This window comes from Nothobranchius furzeri, chromosome 18 (genome assembly GCF_043380555.1).
Source record: "Nothobranchius furzeri strain GRZ-AD chromosome 18, NfurGRZ-RIMD1, whole genome shotgun sequence".
NCBI lineage: Eukaryota > Metazoa > Chordata > Actinopteri > Cyprinodontiformes > Nothobranchiidae > Nothobranchius > Nothobranchius furzeri.
The window spans coordinates 45,926,304-45,941,317 of NC_091758.1; the positions used below are offsets into that span (position 1 = coordinate 45,926,304).

Below are 15,014 nucleotides of genomic sequence, written 5' to 3' on the forward strand. Positions count from 1 at the left end.
CCTGAAAATGTATAAATAATATCATACTATATTATGTGTCCTTAAAATGTATAAATAATATCAGACTTTAGTAGTTCTCCTGAAAATGTATAAATAATACCATACTATAGTATGTGTCCTGAAAATGTATAAATAATATCATACTATAGTATCTGTCTTAAAAATGTATAAATAATATCATACTATAGTATGTGTTCTGAAAATGTATAAATAATATCATACTATGAGTAACTGTCCTAAAAATTTATAAATAATATCACACTATAGTATGTGGCCTGAAAATGTATAAATATTATCATACTATAGTATGTGTCCTGCAAATTTATGAATAATATCATATTATAGTATCTGTCCTGAAAATGTATAAATAATATCGTACTATAGTATGTGTCCTGAAAATGTATAAATATTATCATACTATAGTATGTGTCCTGAAAATGTATGAATAATATCATACTATAATATCTGTCCTGAAAATGTATAAATAATATAATACTATAGTATGTGTCCTAGAAATGTATTAATATCCTTAAAAATGTATAAGTAATAAAATACTATAAGTAACTGTTCTAAAAATGTATAAATAATATCATACTATAGGATGTGTCCTTAAATTGTATAAATAATATCAAGCTATAAGTATCTGTCCTTAAAAATGTAAAAATAATATCATACTATAAGTAACTGTCCTAAAAATGTATAAATAATATCATACCATAGTATGTGGCCTGAAATTTATAAATAATATCATACTATAGTATGTGTCCTGAAAATGTATAAATAATATCATATTATAGTATGTGTCCTGAAAATGTATAAATAATATCATACTGTAAGTATCTGTCCTTAAAATGTATGAATACTATCATACTATAAGTAACTGTCCTAAAAATGTATAAATATTATCATACTATAGTATGTTTCCTCAAAATGTATAAATAATATCATACTATAGTATGTGCCCTAAAAATGTATAAATAATATCATACTATAGTATGTGTCCTGAAAATGTATAAATATCCTTTAAAATGTATAAATAATATCATACTATGAGTAACTGTCCTAAAAATGTATAAATAATATCATACTATAGTATGTGGCCTGAAAATGTATAAATATTATCATACTATAGTATGTGTCCTGAAAATTTATGAATAATATCATACTATAGTATCTGTCCTGAAAATGTATAAATAATATAATACTATAGTATGTGTCCTAGAAATGTATTAATATCCTTAAAAATGTATAAGTAATAAAATACTATAAGTAACTGTTCTAAAAATGTATAAATAATATCATACTATAGGATGTGTCCTTAAATTGTATAAATAATATCAAGCTATAAGTATCTGTCCTTAAAAATGTAAAAATAATATCATACTATAAGTAACTGTCCTAAAAATGTATAAATAATATCATACCATAGTATGTGGCCTGAAATTTATAAATAATATCATACTATAGTATGTGTCCTGAAAATGTATAAATAATATCATATTATAGTATGTGTCCTGAAAATGTATAAATAATATCATACTGTAAGTATCTGTCCTTAAAATGTATGAATACTATCATACTATAAGTAACTGTCCTAAAAATGTATAAATATTATCATACTATAGTATGTTTCCTCAAAATGTATAAATAATATCATACTATAGTATGTGCCCTAAAAATGTATAAATAATATCATACTATAGTATGTGTCCTGAAAATGTATAAATATCCTTTAAAATGTATAAATAATATCATACTATGAGTAACTGTCCTAAAAATGTATAAATAATATCATACTATAGTATGTGGCCTGAAAATGTATAAATATTATCATACTATAGTATGTGTCCTGAAAATTTATAAATAATATCATACTATAGTATCTGTCCTGAAAATGTATAAATAATATCATACTATAGTATGTGTCCTGAAAATGTATTAATATCCTTAAAAATGTATAAATAATAACATACTATAAGTAAGTGTCCTAAAAATGTATAAATAATATCATACTATAGTATGTGGCCTGAAAATTTATAAATAATATCATACTATAGTATGTGTCCTGAAAATGTATAAATAATATCATACTATAGTATGTGTTCTGAAAACGTATAAATAATATCATACTATGAGTAACTGTCCTAAAAATGTATAAATAATGTCATACTATAGTATGTGGCCTGAAAATGTATAAATATTATCATACTATAGTATGTGTCCTGCAAATTTATGAATAATATCATACTATAGTATCTGTCCTGAAAATGTATAAATAAAATCATACTATAGTATGTGTCGTGGAAATGTATTAATATCCTTAAAATGTATAAATAATAACATACTATAGTATGTGTCCTGAAAATTTATAAATAATATCATATTATAGTATGTGTCCTGAAAATGTATAAATAATATAATACCATAGTATGCGTCCTAAAAATGTATAAATAATATCATACTATAGTATGTGTCCTGAAAATGTATAAATAATATCATATTATAGTATGTGTCCTGAAAATGTATAAATAATATCATACTATAGTATGTGTCCTAAAAATGTATAAATAATATCATACTATGAGTAACTGTCCTAAAAATGTATAAATAATATCATACTATAGTATGTGGCCTGAAAATGTATAAATAATATTATGCTATAGTATGTGTCCTGAAAATTTATGAATAATATCATACAATAGTATCTGTCCTGAAAATGTATAAATGATATCATACTATAGTATGTGTCCTGGAAATGTATTGATATCCTTAAAAATGTATAAATAATAACATGCTATAAGTAACTGTTCTAAAAATGTATAAATAATATCATACTATAGGATGTGTCCTGAAATTTTATAAATAATATCATACTATAGTATCTGTCCTGAACAGGTATAAACAATATCATACTATAGTATGTGTCCTGAAAATGTATAAATAATATCATACTATAGTATGTGTCCTGAAAATGTATAAATAATATCAGACTATAGTAGTTCTCCTGAAAATGTATAAATAATACCATACTATAGTATGTGTCCTGAAAATATATAAAAAATATCAGACTATAGTAGTTCTCCTGAAAATGTATAAATAATATCATACTATAAGTAACAGTCCTAAAAAATGTATAAATAATATCATACTATAGTATCTGTCTTAAAAATGTATAAATAATATCATACTATAGTATCTGTCCTAAAAATGTATAAATAATATCATACTATGAGTAACTGTCCAAAAAATGTATAAATAATATTATACTATAGTATGTGGCCTGAAAATGTATAAATATTATCATACTATAGTATGTGTCCTGAAAATTTAGGAATAATATCATACAATAGTATCTGTCCTGAAAATGTATAAATAATATAATACTATAGTATGTGTCCTGGAAATGTATTAATATCCTAAAAAATGTATAAGTAATAAAATACTATAAGTAACTGTTCTAAAAATGTATAAATAATATCATACTATAGGATGTGTCCTTAAATTGTATAAATAATATCAAGCTATAAGTATCTGTCCTTAAAAATGTAAAAATAAAATCATACTATAAGTAACTGTCCTAAAAATGTATAAATAATATCATACTATAGTATGTGGCCTGAAATGTATAAATAATATCATACTATAGTATGTGTCCTGAAAATGTATAAATAATATCATATTATAGTATGTGTCCTGAAAATGTATAAATAATAACATACTGTAAGTATCTGTCCTTAAAAATGTATGAATAATATCATACTATAAGTAACTGTCCTAAAAATGTATAAATATTATCATACTATAGTATGTTTCCTCAAAACGTATAAATAATATCATACTATAGTATGTGCCCTAAAAATGTATAAATAATATCATACTATAGTATGTGTCCTGAAAATGTATAAATATCCTTAAAAATGTATAAATAATATCATACTATGAGTAACTGTCCTAAAAATGTATAAATAATATCATACTATAGTATGTGGCCTGAAAATGTATAAATATTATCATACTATAGTATGTGTCCTGAAAATTTATGAATAATATCATACTATAGTATCTGTCCTGAAAATGTATAAATAATATCATACTATAGTATGTGTCCTGAAAATGTATTAATATCCTTAAAAATGTATAAATAATAACATACTATAAGTAACTGTCCTAAAAATGTATAAATAATATCATACTATAGTATGTGGCCTGAAAATGTGTAAATAATATCATACTATAGTATGTGTCCTGAAAATGTATTAATATCCTTAAAAATGTATAAATAATAACATACTATAAGTAACTGTCCTAAAAATGTATAAATAATATCATACTATAGTATGTGGCCTGAAAATGTATAAATAATATCATACTATAGTATGTGTCCTGAAAATGTATAAATAATATCATACTATAGTATGTGTTCTGAAAATGTATAAATAATATCATACTATAGTATGTGTCGTGCAAATGTATTAATATCCTTAAAATGTACAAATAATAGCATACTATAAGTAACTGTTCTAAAAATGTATAAATAATATCATACTATAGGATGTGTCCTGAAATTGTATAAATAATATCATGCTATAAGTATCTGTCCTTAAAAATGTAAAAATAATATCATACTATAAGTAACTGTCCTAAAAATGTATAAATAATATCATTCTATAGTATGTGGCCTGAAATGTATAAATAATATCATACTATAGTATGTGTCCTGAAAATGTATAAATAATATCATATTATAGTATGTGTCCTGAAAATGTATAAATAATATCATACTATAGTATGTGTCCTAAAAATGTATAAATAATATCATACTATGAGTAACTGTCCTAAAAATGTATAAATAATATCATACTATAGTATCTGTCCTGAAAATGTATAAATAATATCATACTATAGTATGTGTACTGGAAATGTATTAATATCCTTAAAAATGTATAAATAATAACATACTATAAGTAACTGTTCTAAAAATGTATAAATAATATCATACTATAGTATGTGTGCTGAAAATGTATAAATAATATCAGACTATAGTAGTTCTCTTGAAAATGTATAAATAATATCATACTATAAGTAACAGTCCTAAAAATGTATAAATAATATCATACTATAGTATGTGGCCTGAAAATGTATAAATAATATCATACTATAGTATGTGTCCTGAAAATTTATAAATAATATCATACTATAGTATCTGTCCTGAAAATGTATAAATATCCTTAAAAATGTATAAATAATATTATACTATAAGTAACTGTCCAAAAAATGTATAAATAATATCATACTATAGTATGTGTCCTAAAAATGTATAAATAGTATCATACTATAGTATCTGTCCTAAAAATGTATAAATAATATCATACTATAGTATGTGTCCCGAAAATGTATAAATAATATCATACTATATTATGTGTCCTTAAAATGTATAAATAATATCAGACTTTAGTAGTTCTCCTGAAAATGTATAAATAATACCATACTATAGTATGTGTCCTGAAAATGTATAAATAATATCATACTATAGTATCTGTCTTAAAAATGTATAAATAATATCATACTATAGTATGTGTTCTGAAAATGTATAAATAATATCATACTATGAGTAACTGTCCTAAAAATTTATAAATAATATCACACTATAGTATGTGGCCTGAAAATGTATTAATATTATCATACTATAGTATGTGTCCTGCAAATTTATGAATAATATCATACTATAGTATCTGTCCTGAAAATGTATAAATAATATCGTACTATAGTATGTGTCCTGGAAATGTATTAATATCCTTAAAAATGTACAAATAATAACATACTATAAGTAACTGTTCTAAAAATGTATAAATAATATCATAATATAGGATGTGTCCTGAAATTGTATAAATAATATCATGCTATAAGTATCTGTCCTTAAAAATGTAAAAATAATATCATACTATAATTAACTGTCCTAAAAATGTATAAATAATATCATACTATAGTATGTGGCCTGAAATGTATAAATAATATCATACTATAGTATGTGTCCTGATTATGTATAAATAATATATTATAGTATGTGTCCTGAAAATGTATAAATAATATCATACTGTAAGTATCTGTCCTTAAAAATGTATGAATAATATCATACTATAAGTAACTGTCCTAAAAATGTATAAATATTATCATACTATAGTTTGTTTCCTCAAAACGTATAAATAATATCATTGTTACGGACCCTGAGTTCTCCAGCACTCCGCTTCTACTCTGCACCCTTATTCCTGCACCATTTTCAGGACCATGGAGAGCGCCCAGCTCCCTGGCTTCACTCTATGCAGCTGACTCCCATCAGGAATCACCCAGCTGGAGCAGATAAAGATCAGCGCTGCTCAGAGAGGACAGAAGCGCGAGAGGAGAGGAGAGAGCGAGAGAGAGAGAGAGGATTGAGGCTGACAGAGAGAGGACTGGAGAGAGGATTGGAGTGAAAGATTGCTTACTTTGGAGAACTTGTGGACGGTTGCCCCTGGCTGGTTTAATTTCCACCCGCATAAGAAAACCGGTTGAGCTCCGGTTTTCTTTGCTCTTAACAGAGTTGACTGTTGCGTGGGTGAGTTGGTTCACCAGTGGACCTTTTGGTAAGGCCTCCGGGCAAGCTCCGTTGTTCCTGGTTTATTTTCAGAACCAGTGAGTTTCCGTTCCCTTTGTTATTTGCTCCTTTAGTTACTTTAAGCCCTCAGCATTTGTTCCTGCAGCCTGAATTAAACTCCTGTTTTCATTAAACAGGTTTTTTTCTCCCTTAGGGACACCTTTAGTTAATAAAAGGACTTTCTTTTGATTGTGACTTGGTGTCAGATTGGTTCTTTTCTTTTCTCACGTTCCTGTGTTAGGCCTCCCTGAACCTAGACCAGGCTGAGGTCGTAACATATTGGGAGCTCGTCCGGGATTTTATTTTGTTATTGATTCATTTGTTACGTTAACGTGATTGGTGGTGTGATTTGAGTACCCGTGTTGTTGTGCTAACGTGAGCATGCTTAATTTAAAGGAGTTTCTGGCTGCCCCTTCTCGGGACCAGGTCGAAAGCTTCAAAAGGACCGAACTGGCGGAGTTGGCTGTACACCTCGGTCTCCAAGGCATCCAGAACCTGCTGAAAAAGGACTTAAAGGATTCTGTGATGGCCGCGTTGGAAAAGGAAGGTTTGTTACAACCTCCTTTCAGTGACTCTTCTGATTTGCCCCTGAAACAGGACATGGAGGATGGACAGACTGTGAAAGCTGCTACTTCCGTTCCTGTGGGTGCTGCACCCGAGCGCCTTTCTGTCCCAGATGAACAGGACGCTCTTTCGCGGCAGACGCCGTTCACAGGAGAGAGTTTATCCACCGCTTCCTCTGCTGCTAGTATGGAGAATGCACGTCTTCGTCTCAGGCTGGCCCGCATGAAGTATGAGGCTGAGGAAAAGTCCCGATTGCAGCAAATCGAACTGGAGATCCGCCGCTGTGAGATCGAGGCTGAAACAAAGTTAAAACTGAAACGTATGGAGTTGGAATACCAAGCAAGAGGAGGTGTTTCTTCTACTACAAACTATGAGCACGAGAGGTCCATGGACAAACAGAGAAACGAGTGTGACATCAGCAAGTGCCTTGTTCTGGTGCCGACTTTCCGGGAGAGCGAGGTTGACAGCTACTTCGCTACATTCGAGCGTCTGGCTGCTGCTTTAGACTGGCCCCAAGAGGTGTGGTCCACTATGCTGCAGTGTAAGTTAACCGGAAAGGCTCAAGAGGTAATTGCTTCTCTTTCTTTATCTGACAGCATGGATTATAATAAAGTGAAAGCTGCTGTTCTTGTTGCTTATGAGTTGGTTCCTGAAGCCTATCGTCAGAAGTTCCGGTCACAGCATGTAAAACTCTCCACGCAAACTTATGTTGAGTTCTCTAGAGGAAAAGCTCTGATGTTTGAGAAATGGATCCTTGCCTCAAAGGTTGAAACTCTACAGGATCTTAAAGAGCTAATTCTCCTGGAGGAATTTAAGAAGTGTTTGCCAGAGAGGTTGGCATTATATTTAAATGAAAGACAAGTCTCTTCTCTCTCCTCAGCCGCCCTACTGGCGGATGAGTTTGTGTTGACGCACCGTGTTGGTGGTGTTCATCAGGGTGAATCTGCTCGCCCGGTGTCAGTAACACCTTTTAGAAACTCTCCTTCTCCTCCTCGTCCTCAGAAACCTCGCTGTTATTATTGCCACCTGGTGGGGCATGTCGCGAGAGATTGTGTAATCCTCAAGCGGAGGAATGAAAAAAGAGGGTCTGCTGCGCAGCCCGTGGGTTTTGTCTCCAAGTCGGGAGAAAATAACAGTGGTTTTGGTCCTTTCATGTCAGAAGGACAAGTGTCTCTTACAGAAAGCTGTGAAAAGCTGACCCCTGTTAAGATTTTAAGAGACACTGGGGCTTCTCAGACGTTAATTTCACAGAAAGTGTTGCCATTTGATGACTTGAGCTCTACCGGCTCTTCCGTGTTGTTGGCTGGAGTAAATGCTGTGCCTGTTTCTCGCCCGCTTCACAGGATTTACTTAAGGAGTGGACTCTTTACTGGGTTGTGTGAAGTAGCAGTCTGCCCTTCCTTGCCTGTGGAAGGTGTAGCTCTTCTTTTAGGGAACGACTTGGCTGGAGGTGCGGTCATTCCTCCCCCCAGTGGTGAAAGAGAACATCGCACCCGGAGAGTGTGAGGAGACTCCCGCAGGAGTGCTCCCCGCTTGTGTGTGTACCCGATCTCAAGCTAAGAGAGCGCATGAGATTTTGGATCTCTCCAGTTTGTTTGACGATTCGCAGAGTGATGTTCTTAATCCCGCTGAAGCAACTTCTTCCACTCATCTGGTCACAAATGAAGTGTCGTCCAACATGTTTCCGCTAAGTCCGGCTTCTTTGGAGGCGGAACAACGGTCCGATAAATCTCTGACCGACTGCTTTGAGCATGTGGGAAAGAAAATAAATGGAACTACTGGTTATGTTATTGAGAATGGTGTGTTACTGAGAACCTGGTGTAAACCAATAGCTAAAAACATCACAGACCGTCGCAGGAAAATTTGTGTTCCTAATGTTAACATGTTAGAAAGATATCTGTCTCCTCAGACTACTGCACAACCACCCGGTGAGGCCGCGGTGTGCGCAGCCGCTGCCATCACTCCAGTTCTGGATGAGGTTACCCAAACCCATCTAGTGGCGCCAGAACTTCCTTTGTGCAACATTTATCTGGATAACATAGTTACTCACACTTCCTCCTGGGATGACCTGTTGGCTTTGGAAAATCCTGTTACTCATCTGGAACCGACCAGTTTCACCACGAACCTCGCAACTCATTGTTTTTATAAGAAAGTTGCTGCTGTGGTAGCTACACTAACATTTTTACTGTCTCCAAAGGTCCCGTTTGTATGGACACCTGCGGCTCAGGCGTCTTTTGACAACTGCAAACGGTTGCTAAGCTCCGCCCCTGTTCTCCTGGCTCCAGACATCTCCAAGGCTTTTCAGGTGGAGGTGGACGCTAGTGACGTTGGGATGGGAGCCGTCCTTCTACAGGAAGATGAGTCAGGAGTACGCCACCCAGTGGCCTATTATTCTAAGAAGTTCACCCCATGCCAATTGAACTATTCCACCATTGAAAAGGAGGCCCTAGCATTGATCTTAGCCCTCCAACACTTCGAAGTATATGTGTGTAATGGACATGATTTGTTGGTCTACACGGACCATAACCCATTAGTGTTTTTATCCAGGATGTACAACAAAAACCACCGTTTGATGAGATGGGCTCTGTTCCTCCAGGACTACAACCTCACCATCCGCCACCGGAAAGGAACCGAAAATGTCATCGCTGATTGTTTATCGCGATCCTTCAGCACCCACGATCAGTTTTCAGACGGCTGAGATCCCCTGGCTAGGGTGGAGAGATTATTTCCTCTTTAGGGGATAATCTATTTGTTATTTTGTTAGTGTTGTGGCCCATGGGTTAGTGTTGGTGATTCATTTCACCTTCTCGGGAGCACTCCAGAAAGAGAACCTCTCTTTGCTGGTTATGTTTTTTTGTGTCTTTTGCACCGTGCTTAATCTGCCCGCCCAAATCCACATGAAGAGCTAGGCTTATTTTTAGTTAGTTTTGGTTAGGCAGATGGCGGGGACTCTGTCTCTGTGTGGGCGTTTGGTGTTTCTGGTAGAAAAAAAAAGGGGAGACACACTACGAGAAAAATGGTGTTTTTATTCTGTTTTCACTTCCACCATTTTTCTTTACTTTAGGTATGGGGGTGTTACGGACCCTGAGTTCTCCAGCACTCCGCTTCTACTCTGCACCCTTATTCCTGCACCATTTTCAGGACCATGGAGAGCGCCCAGCTCCCTGGCTTCACTCTATGCAGCTGACTCCCATCAGGAATCACCCAGCTGGAGCAGATAAAGATCAGCGCTGCTCAGAGAGGACAGAAGCGCGAGAGGAGAGGAGAGAGCGAGAGAGAGAGAGAGGATTGAGGCTGACAGAGAGAGGACTGGAGAGAGGATTGGAGTGAAAGATTGCTTACTTTGGAGAACTTGTGGACGGTTGCCCCTGGCTGGTTTAATTTCCACCCGCATAAGAAAACCGGTTGAGCTCCGGTTTTCTTTGCTCTTAACAGAGTTGACTGTTGCGTGGGTGAGTTGGTTCACCAGTGGACCTTTTGGTAAGGCCTCCGGGCAAGCTCCGTTGTTCCTGGTTTATTTTCAGAACCAGTGAGTTTCCGTTCCCATTGTTATTTGCTCCTTTAGTTACTTTAAGCCCTCAGCATTTGTTCCTGCAGCCTGAATTAAACTCCTGTTTTCATTAAACAGGTTTTTTTCTCCCTTAGGGACACCTTTAGTTAATAAAAGGACTTTCTTTTGATTGTGACTTGGTGTCAGATTGGTTCTTTTCTTTTCTCACGTTCCTGTGTTAGGCCTCCCTGAACCTAGACCAGGCTGAGGTCGTAACAATCATACTATAGTATGTGCCCTAAAAATGTATAAATAATATCATACTATAGTATGTGTCGTGGAAATGTATTAATATCCTTAAAAATGTATATAAAATAACATGCTATAAGTAACTGTTCTAAAAATGTATAAATAATATCATACTATAGGATATGTCCTGAAATTGTATAAATAATATCATACTATAGTATCTGTCCTGAAAATGTATAAATATTATCATACTATAGTATGTGTCCTGAAAATGTATGAATAATATCATACTATAATATCTGTCCTGAAAATGTATAAATAATATAATACTATAGTATGTGTCCTAGAAATGTATTAATATCCTTAAAAATGTATAAGTAATAAAATACTATAAGTAACTGTCCTAAAAATGTATAAATAATATCATACCATAGTATGTGGCCTGAAATGTATAAATAATATCATACTATAGTATGTGTCCTGAAAATGTATAAATAATATCATATTATAGTATGTGTCCTGAAAATGTATAAATAATATCATACTGTAAGTATCTGTCCTTAAAATGTATGAATACTATCATACTATAAGTAACTGTCCTAAAAATGTATAAATATTATCATACTATAGTATGTTTCCTCAAAATGTGTAAATAATATCATACTATAGTATGTGCCCTAAAAATGTATAAATAATATCATACTATAGTATGTGTCCTGAAAATGTATAAATATCCTTAAAAATGTATAAATAATATCATAATATGAGTAACTGTCCTAAAAATGTATAAATAATATCATACTATAGTATGTGGCCTGAAAATGTATAAATATTATCATACTATAGTATGTGTCCTGAAAATTTATGAATAATATCATACTATAGTATCTGTCCTGAAAATGTATAAATAATATCATACTATAATATGTGTCCTGAAAATGTATTAATATCCTTAAAAATGTATAAATAATAACATACTATAAGTAACTGTCCTAAAAATGTATAAATAATATCATACTATAGTATGTGGCCTGAAAATTTATAAATAATATCATACTATAGTATGTGTCCTGAAAATGTATAAATAATATCATACTATAGTATGTGTTCTGAAAACGTATAAATAATATCATACTATGAGTAACTGTCCTAAAAATGTATAAATAATGTCATACTATAGTATGTGGCCTGAAAATGTATAAATATTATCATACTATAGTATGTGTCCTGCAAATTTATGAATAATATCATACTATAGTATCTGTCCTGAAAATGTATAAATAAAATCATACTATAGTATGTGTCGTGGAAATGTATTAATATCCTTAAAATGTATAAATAATAACATACTATAAGTAACTGTTCTAAAAATGTATAAATAATATCATACTATAGTATGTGACCTGAAATGTATAAATAATATCATACTATAGTATGTGTCCTGAAAACTTATAAATAATATCATATTATAGTATGTGTCCTGAAAATGTATAAATAATATAATACCATAGTATGCATCCTAAAAATGTATAAATAATATCATACTATAGTATGTGGCCTGAAAATGTATAAATATTATCATACTATAGTATGTGTCCTGAAAATTTATGAATAATATCATACTATAGTATCTGTCCTGAAAATGTATAAATAATATCATACTATAATATGTGTCCTGAAAATGTATTAATATCCTTAAAAATGTATAAATAATAACATACTATAAGTAACTGTCCTAAAAATGTATAAATAATATCATACTATAGTATGTGGCCTGAAAATTTATAAATAATATCATACTATAGTATGTGTCCTGAAAATGTATAAATAATATCATACTATAGTATGTGTTCTGAAAACGTATAAATAATATCATACTATAGTATGTGTCCTGAAAACTTATAAATAATATCATATTATAGTATGTGTCCTGAAAATGTATAAATAATATAATACCATAGTATGCATCCTAAAAATGTATAAATAATATCATATTATAGTATGTGTCCTGAAAATGTATAAATAATATCATACTATAGTATGTGTCCTAAAAATGTATAAATAATATCATACTATGAGTAACTGTCCTAAAAATGTATAAATAATATCATACTATAGTATGTGGCCTGAAAATGTATAAATAATATTATACTATAGTATGTGTCCTGAAAATTTATGAATAATATCATACAATAGTATCTGTCCTGAAAATGTATAAATGATATCATACTATAGTATGTGTCCTGGAAATGTATTGATATCCTTAAAAATGTATAAATAATAACATGCTATAAGTAACTGTTCTAAAAATGTATAAACAATATCATACTATAGGATGTGTCCTGAAATTTTATAAATAATATCATACTATAGTATCTGTCCTGAAAATGTATAAATAATATCATACTATGAGTAACTGTCCTAAAAATGTATAAATAATATCATACTATAGTATGTGGCCTGAAAATGTATAAATAATATTATACTATAGTATGTGTCCTGAAAATTTATGAATAATATCATACAATAGTATCTGTCCTGAAAATGTATAAATGATATCATACTATAGTATGTGTCCTGGAAATGTATTGATATCCTTAAAAATGTATAAATAATAACATGCTATAAGTAACTGTTCTAAAAATGTATAAATAATATCATACTATAGGATGTGTCCTGAAATTTTATAAATAATATCATACTATAGTATCTGTCCTGAAAATGTATAAATAATATCATACTATAGTATGTGTCCTGAAAATGTATAAATAATATCATACTATAGTATGTGTCCTGAAAATGTATAAATAATATCAGACTATAGTAGTTCTCCTGAAAATGTATAAATAATACCATACTATAGTATGTGTCCTGAAAATGTATAAAAAATATCAGACTATAGTAGTTCTCCTGAAAATGTATAAATAATATCATACTATAAGTAACAGTCCTAAAAAATGTATAAATAATATCATACTATAGTATCTGTCTTAAAAATGTATAAATAATATCATACTATAGTATCTGTCCTAAAAATGTATAAATAATATCATACTATGAGTAACTGTCCAAAAAATGTATAAATAATATTATACTATAGTATGTGGCCTGAAAATGTATAAATATTATCATACTATAGTATGTGTCCTGAAAATTTAGGAATAATATCATACTATAGTATCTGTCCTGAAAATGTATAAATAATATAATACTATAGTATGTGTCCTGGAAATGTATTAATATCCTTAAAAATGTATAAGTAATAAAATACTATAAGTAACTGTTCTAAAAATGTATAAATAATATCATACTATAGGATGTGTCCTTAAATTGTATAAATAATATCAAGCTATAAGTATCTGTCCTTAAAAATGTAAAAATAAAATCATACTATAAGTAACTGTCCTAAAAATGTATAAATAATATCATACTATAGTATGTGGCCTGAAATGTATAAATAATATCATACTATAGTATGTGTCCTGAAAATGTATAAATAATATCATATTATAGTATGTGTCCTGAAAATGTATAAATAATATCATACTGTAAGTATCTGTCCTTAAAAATGTATGAATAATATCATACTATAAGTAACTGTCCTAAAAATGTATAAATATTATCATACTATAGTATGTTTCCTCAAAATGTATAAATAATATCATACTATAGTATGTGCCCTAAAAATGTATAAATAATATCATACTATAGTATGTGTCCTGAAAATGTATAAATATCCTTAAAAATGTATAAATAATATCATACTATGAGTAACTGTCCTAAAAATGTATAAATAATATCATACTATAGTATAAGGCCTGAAAATGTATAAATATTATCATACTATAGTATGTGTCCTGAAAATTTATGAATAATATCAGACTATAGTATCTGTCCTGAAAATGTATAAATAATATCATACTATAGTATGTGTCCTGAAAATGTATTAATATCCTTAAAAATGTATAAATAATAACATACTATAAGTAACTGTCCTAAAAATGTATAAATAATATCATACTATAGTATGTGGCCTGAAAATGTATAAATAATATCATACTATAGTATGTGTCCTGAAAA

General features: G+C 30.4%; 1 protein-coding gene across 2 annotated transcripts; it reads left to right on the forward strand.

The window, feature by feature from the left end:
* Window positions 1-6,220: 6,220 nt before the first annotated feature.
* Window positions 6,221-10,881, forward strand: LOC139063808 (uncharacterized). 2 transcript variants are annotated; one of them, XM_070546633.1, is made up of 3 exons: window positions 6,221-6,592; window positions 7,028-7,762; window positions 10,260-10,881. In XM_070546633.1, exons 2-3 carry the CDS (start codon window positions 7,157-7,159, stop codon window positions 10,281-10,283), a joined length of 630 nt encoding a protein of 209 aa, XP_070402734.1. In that variant the 5' UTR covers window positions 6,221-6,592; window positions 7,028-7,156; the 3' UTR covers window positions 10,284-10,881. The 2 variants fall into 2 exon arrangements, with proteins under 2 accessions (XP_070402734.1, XP_070402733.1); XM_070546632.1 differs by having other exon boundaries at window positions 7,028-10,881.
* Window positions 10,882-15,014: the final 4,133 nt, after the last annotated feature.